Source organism: Canariomyces notabilis (assembly GCF_033297395.1).
Source record: "Canariomyces notabilis strain CBS 508.74 unplaced genomic scaffold N656scaffold_13, whole genome shotgun sequence".
NCBI classification, from domain to species: Eukaryota; Fungi; Ascomycota; class Sordariomycetes; order Sordariales; family Chaetomiaceae; genus Canariomyces; species Canariomyces notabilis.
The window spans coordinates 708,958-714,957 of record NW_027041835.1 but is presented as its reverse complement, the minus strand read 5'-3'; the positions used below and the strand labels follow the sequence as shown (position 1 = coordinate 714,957).

The window sequence follows — 6,000 nt, the reverse complement described above, 5'->3', positions numbered from 1 at the left end:
AGAGAGAGAGAGAGAGAGAGAGAAGAGAGAGAGAGAGGCAGAGAGAGAGGTGGAGGCAGAGAGAAAGGAACTTGAGGTGGTGACAACCGGGCGACGCCCTGGTCTTTCCCTATTCCTAGAAGGAAATGGCAGGTTAAAGGTAACGGAGATCCGCTGGTCAACTCTCCCCCCTCTTCTCATCACCCTCCGCGGTACCACTGTAACGGTCCCAGTCCAGCTTGTTCTCCCATCCTCAACCTTCTCAACCCTACGCCCGCCTCGGGAAGTAGAAGGCTCCCAGCCAGGCTCGCGGTCAGGCTCGCAGGTCTACAAAACGCGAACTGGCAGAAAGCCGTAGGGAAGCCCATATCATATCTCAGTCTCACAACTGTGCGGATTCAGAGGATAGGACACACTGGAAAGCCCAGAACATCTGAAAAAGAGGGCGGCCCACGTTCAGCAGCAGACGTCAGGACAGCAGAGGGCACAGAACCCGGATGTGACAGCAGCCATGATTGGCAAACTGGTGTCGGGTAATTGATTTGATTGGCTTTCATGCAATTGTTTGTAGTTGTACAGGACGACAGACAAATGAAAAACACCAGCCCTCGGCAGCCGCAAAGAGGAGAAAGATATACAAGTGGGACAAGGGAAAAGGGCGGGTATCTCGACACCTTTTCGTCGCTTGCTCTCCCGTGTGGTCGTCCCCCATCCGGCCAAGCCAAGACAGAAACCATACCACCACACTCGTTTTGGCGGGATGGGTGGACGCGCTTTAGCTGGCCCGGAGCTCGGCCATGTCTCTCTTGCTGTCGGGTCAAGGTGTAACCGTACCGATGGGTCGGCGGATCTAGTAGGAACCGGAACACTCCGGTACACCATCACATCTATCCCGCGAAACAGAACTCTGCCTCCTTGCATTCCAGCTTCGTCCCTCCCCTAACTGCTCGCCGCCAGAAGAACGCGGTTCCTGGCCAGTGGTACGGGGAAAGGTGAAGTTCTCAATTCAACACCCCTCGCTTCCTCCCATCTCCAGGAGCCCGACTCAGTGGTGAGCATGCACCTCGCCGTGGTAGCCAATCAGCTTAAACCGGCCAATCATCTCGCCCACGGTGAAGAAGCCCAGGCACTCGGCCAGGAGTACACCGCCAGCCACGACTTGTGTCCTCGAGATGTTCCGCACTTGCTGGGGATTGGCCGACTTCAGCATGCTTTGAGCCAAGGCGCCCGGGTTCTGCATTTGCTTCCATAGATTCCGGAAGTAGGTCTGGAAGGTCGAAACGGACCTGCGGATCCAACGTCAACGAGCCATCCCCAACACCGGCAGCTGAACAGGCCCGTATTCATCCCCCCATCGGGAACCCTTCCTCGTATGCGCGCCTTGACTTGTGGGGGCCAACTTACGGCGGTGTCATGTTCTGGCCCTTGAAGACCAGCTTGGCCAGCTCGGCGCCGACCTTGGAGTAGTAGATGATTGAAGGAACCTGGTCTGTAAATAGAGAACGCAACCAGATGCGAATGGAGTCAGCCGTTGGTGCCACGAAACCAGAGGTCGCAACAGAAGCCACTACACCCGTCTTCTCTGCACGGGCGGTGCAATGGAGGGATTTCAATTCGGGGAGGGCGGCGTGCTCATACGTTCGACAAAAGCAACCAGACGTCCTGTCCGACCACCGACGCGGCCCAGAGCCCCCGTCACACCCTTCGCGACGCCGGCAATGGCGGGTCCGGCGGCTGACGTGACGCGCGACAGGCCCTGCTGGGCTTTGGAAGCGTATTCCGATGCTGACGACGAGGCCTGGGAAGCCGTCTGCTTGGCGGCATCGGCGGCCTTGTTTGCTGTTGTGCTGGTAGTGGTCGACTCGAAACGGAGCATGCGGCGGCCCATCGGGAGGCCCGATCGCCTCATGACGAGGGTGAAGGACATGGTAGACCGATTGATTTTGTCTTTTTCTTTTTTCGGTTTCGGCGGGCGGAGCGGAGAAGGGGGATGGGGGGTTGCGGCCGAAGGGAGGTCTGGGAATGCGGCCGTGCAATGAGCTGGCTTCGGCGGCGAGGTGACGATATCGCGCAACGTTGGGGATAGGACGGGGCTCGGAAATCGAGAAAAAAATGAAAAAGCTCGGAAGTTTTCGACAAGTCGTTCAACGAGCTACGCTGCCCAGATTCTCGGCAAGCAAGCGGCCCATCGACCTATCAGAAAGCCAATTGGCGGCTAGGTGGGGCTAAGAGCTTTTGGCCCCTGTCTGTCACAGACTCACAGCACCATCAGCCCCAATGCTTGCACATCCTACGGACTAAATAACGTCCTGACACTCTTGCTCTCGTTCTCACACATGGACCGGTCAAATCTTTGGCCACAATTCCTTTACTTGTATCCTTTGTTATGCAAATCAACTCTATCGGGCTATCGCAAATAAAATGTAAACACAATAAGTTTGACATAACTCGAACAATTGCAACCTCTAACGAAGATTCAATGGAAAGGGGGTAATTCAAGAGTTACCCAGCACCCATGATGCTGCACATCTCTAACCCCACATGCTGCCGGCAACGCTCATTCCAAACTCTGGATTTGCACCTTGATGGCGCCAGTCTTTGGGTCAGACGCCGTGTTGAAAGCGTCGAGGGCCTGTTCTAACCCGAAGCGGTGTGTGACGAGTCTGGACAGGTCGATGACCCCGTTCTGGACAAGACGGATGGCCCGGGGCCAGGTGTTGCAGTACCGGTACTGGAACTGCAGGTCCACTTCGCGGACGCTGGCCCGCATGAAGGGGATCTGAATCTCGTTCTTGCCGACGCCAATGACAAAGACCTTGCCGCCAAACTTGACCGCCCAGATGGCCGCCGCGATGCTGCTCTCGACTCCCGTGCACTCGAGCGCCACTGCCGGCTCGATCCCCCCAAAGCTCGACACGATGGCCTTGGCCGAATCCTCGGCCGACATGCGCTCGACCTTGTGGGTGATGACCTCGGGGCAAATCTCCTTGGCGAAGCTCAACCGGCCCTCGTCGATATCGGTAATGACCAGCGGGCACGCGCCCGCCGCCTTGCAGCAGAGCATCGTGATCAGGCCGATGGGGCCCGCTCCGCAGACGAGGACAGGGTCGCCCAGCCGGACCCCGGCCCTTTGTAGCCCGGCGAGTGCCACGGAGAGGGGCTCGAGCATAGCTCCGTTCTCGTACGACATGTCTCCGATTTTGTGGCACCACACGGCCGGGTGGTTGACGTAGCGCCGCAGCAGACCCGGCACGGGCGGAGTCGACAGGAAATCAACCTTCTCGCAGCCATTGTACCGTCCCGTCAGGCACGGCTCGCACTCGTTGCAAATCACCTGCGGCTCGACAGCGACCCGGTCCCCGACTTTGAGGCTAGTTACGCTCGGGTGCACAGCGATCACCTCACCGGCCGACTCGTGGCCCAGGACGTGATCGCCGCAGACTATCATGGGACCAATACACCCGTGCTTCCAGAAATGGACATCTGACCTGCCGTGCGAGAGTAAATAACCGTGAGCCGAGCCGGGATCGGACAAAGATGCCGGAGAAAGGGAACGTTACCTACCCGCAAATACCCGTGCTCCTGATGGCGAGCGTAACTTGCCCCTCCTTCAGCTCCTCGCCCTTCTGGACGCTCTCCAACGTCGGCGCCGCCTCGGTGATCCATAGGTCATGGTTCGGGTTCGTGAAGACGCCAATGTTAGGCTTGACCGCTTTTACTGTGCCGTTCATCTTGAAAGAAGGGGCGGCACGAACGAGGAGTCCCGGGACGTTTATTTACCGCCGACGTTAAATTTCAATGAGCGTTCGAAGTATGGAAGGCGGGGTAGCGCGGGGGAAGGGGGAAGGGTCCGCGTCTTATACCCGCGCCTTCGAGATTGCCAACTGGACATTTGTCGTCGCCGATGCCGCGTGGATACGCGGGGGCTCACATGATGCACATGATGAGGGCCTAGTCCACCAGTCGCTTCTAGGCTCAGGAGGATATCAGTGTGTTTTGTAGACGGCTTAGGCCCACCCGGTGATGCAAGGTCGTATCTGATAGGTATTTCGCCCCTGAGGCCCCTCGCTGCAGGGCCACGATCCAATGAAACCAGAACCATGGGCCTTATGAGTGGCTACAATTGGAGTCGAGCCGCTATCTTTTTTTCCGCTAATCCACAACGCCATATCCCCAAGGTGGGCATCGTTGTGGAAATCTCGCCGTCTCTTCGCGCTTGCGCTTGTTTCCCGAGGGGAAAAGTGCCCTATTTCGGCCCATATCAACACCGAAGGTTCGGATGGGGCTTACCGCGGCCGTTTCACCCGCGCCAATCAACGGCAGTGCTTTCCCCCGAGTTTCGGATGCTGAGCCGGGTCCACTGGTTCAACAGCGATGCTATCATTTCAAAATCACTTCCACGAGAGATGTCCTTTTTCTGCTGAGTTGTCATCCTTACATGTGTATGTAGTGGAATTATGCGATAACTCAACGCCTCTATTTCGATGCTCGTCTGGTGAACATTTGTCGAGATGCACCGTATCTTGCGCTGCTCAACTGAGGGGTGGACATCAACAGTCGGAATCGTGTTATGTAACGGCATCATCTCCCTTTCCTCATGGCAGAACACTGCACCATGCGTACTGATGCCGAAAGAAACCGTGCCTGTAGTACCGGCCCCGAAAAGCAGACTCCTCAACACCACCAGACCTTGATTCGAGATTTATAGAAAATAAACGCCATTTCACCGGTCCAAACAGTTTTATCCCACATTGCGCCGTGCCTAGCAGCCCCGTGAACCCTATCCCCCTTGGCCGATGCTCTACCCGATGGTTGACCGTATGATGCGCGCCGCAGTTTCCGCCATGCCGCGCCAAAAGACCGAAGATGTGAACGAGTGGGTGTAACTGGTAATCGAAAATGAGGCTCGCGAGATGGCTCGGGATCGGCTGTTGCCCCTCATCCCTAACTCAGGTCTGCCGTCGAGTTCAGGCCATGGCAATCACCACGTCGCCCAGGCAGCGGCCGTAGCTGCAACAGGCTTCCTTGGGAAGCTCGCCTTTGAGAATGAGGTCGCGTTTTAGCTGTGCAGCCCTTGGGTTAGTTTGGAGTTTGTCACGGTTGCTTTCCGGTATTAGCTTGGGTGGGGGGCGACGCACGTCGGAGCAAGATATTGGTGTTGCCGTCGCTAGCAGGTTCAGGTTGATACCTGCCAGTGAGAGCACAGCGAGGAGGGATTTGAGTTTCATTTTCTTCACTCTATTGTCTTTTCCCTCTCCGTCTCTTCCAATCTGCTGGGTTCCTTGTCTTCGCCTGGCTGACTGCTGTCAGTGTCGAGCTGCCTGTTCGTTCGTATGGCAGGTGAGGTTGGTGTGTGAGGAAAGAGCGGCTTTGTTCTGGCGAAGAGGAAGAAAGAGGAAGGCACAGCTGGCTGGCGAGGACCCGAGGGTACTACTAACGAATTAGACTTGGCTTATCAACTTGGTGCCAGTCAAGTCATACAGTGTCACTGGGCCACAATCTCGTGACGGCTCCTTGTGTGAGCAAGCTTGGAGGACATTAATACTGAGATCCGAGTTCGGCCGTATCCAGCGAGACGATGAACCGGGCAACATGTGTTCTGTAAAGAAAAGGAAGAGGAAGGAGAGCCTCACGCCTTATTGCATTTCTACTGGAGACTATGGGATGAAAGATTCGGAACGGATCTGAGCGGCTGGCTTTCGGTATTCATAGAGTAAACTGACACTGATTTGTTGAACCGTGTTTCGCTTCATGCAAGCCCAGCGAGGCGGTACGATCCAGCAACGAGTTCCCTTCCCGGACCCCCATCATGCCCTGAAGCGGATAAGACCGACATAGCACAGGCTTTGAAAAGCGAAAGCATGCCTCGAATCCGAGGCTGGGCTGATTCCCGACACAAACAGCAGAGCATCTTTGGATACCTAGCAGCTGCCTTTGCCAATGGCGAGCCCGGAGGGGGCTGGGTCGTGGGGGTCTGCGCCTCATTCTCAGGCATTGCCTTCAGCCCCGAACCAGGCTCAA

General features: G+C 56.5%; 3 protein-coding genes across 3 annotated transcripts; all 3 read right to left on the bottom strand.

Moving 5' to 3' along the window:
* Window positions 1–671: 671 nt before the first annotated feature.
* On the bottom strand, window positions 672–1,962 carry N656DRAFT_780158 (uncharacterized protein). Its single transcript, XM_064815328.1, has 3 exons — window positions 1,618–1,962; window positions 1,384–1,468; window positions 672–1,265 (listed from the first exon to the last, which is right to left on the bottom strand). Exons 1-3 carry the CDS (start codon window positions 1,904–1,906, stop codon window positions 1,025–1,027), a joined length of 615 nt encoding a protein of 204 aa, XP_064669582.1. The 5' UTR covers window positions 1,907–1,962; the 3' UTR covers window positions 672–1,024.
* Window positions 1,963–2,340: 378 nt separating this feature from the next.
* On the bottom strand, window positions 2,341–4,106 carry N656DRAFT_780157 (GroES-like protein). The gene is made up of 2 exons (XM_064815327.1): window positions 3,544–4,106; window positions 2,341–3,467 (listed from the first exon to the last, which is right to left on the bottom strand). The coding sequence occupies exons 1-2, from the start codon at window positions 3,708–3,710 to the stop codon at window positions 2,537–2,539; spliced, it is 1,098 nt and encodes a 365-aa protein (XP_064669581.1). The 5' UTR covers window positions 3,711–4,106; the 3' UTR covers window positions 2,341–2,536.
* Window positions 4,107–4,925: 819 nt separating this feature from the next.
* On the bottom strand, window positions 4,926–5,698 carry N656DRAFT_780154 (uncharacterized protein). Its single transcript, XM_064815326.1, has 2 exons — window positions 5,418–5,698; window positions 4,926–5,275 (listed from the first exon to the last, which is right to left on the bottom strand). Exon 2 carries the CDS (start codon window positions 5,205–5,207, stop codon window positions 4,947–4,949), a length of 261 nt encoding a protein of 86 aa, XP_064669580.1. The 5' UTR covers window positions 5,208–5,275; window positions 5,418–5,698; the 3' UTR covers window positions 4,926–4,946.
* Window positions 5,699–6,000: the final 302 nt, after the last annotated feature.

What these genes read in the sequence shown, in the direction of transcription:
- N656DRAFT_780154 (XM_064815326.1), bottom strand. Translation starts at nt 5,207, where the DNA reads ATGAAACTCAAATCCCTCCTCGCTGTGCTCTCACTGGCAGGTATCAAC.
- N656DRAFT_780157 (XM_064815327.1), bottom strand. Translation starts at nt 3,710, where the DNA reads ATGAACGGCACAGTAAAAGCGGTCAAGCCTAACATTGGCGTCTTCACG. An exon ending in AGGAGCACGGGTATTTGCGG is followed by an intron (nt 3,468 to 3,543) that starts GTAGGTAACGTT and finishes CTCGCACGGCAG; the next exon opens with GTCAGATGTCCATTTCTGGA.
- N656DRAFT_780158 (XM_064815328.1), bottom strand. Translation starts at nt 1,906, where the DNA reads ATGTCCTTCACCCTCGTCATGAGGCGATCGGGCCTCCCGATGGGCCGC. An exon ending in TCTGGTTGCTTTTGTCGAAC is followed by an intron (nt 1,469 to 1,617) that starts GTATGAGCACGC and finishes CTCTATTTACAG; the next exon opens with ACCAGGTTCCTTCAATCATC. An exon ending in GGCCAGAACATGACACCGCC is followed by an intron (nt 1,266 to 1,383) that starts GTAAGTTGGCCC and finishes TTGGATCCGCAG; the next exon opens with GTCCGTTTCGACCTTCCAGA.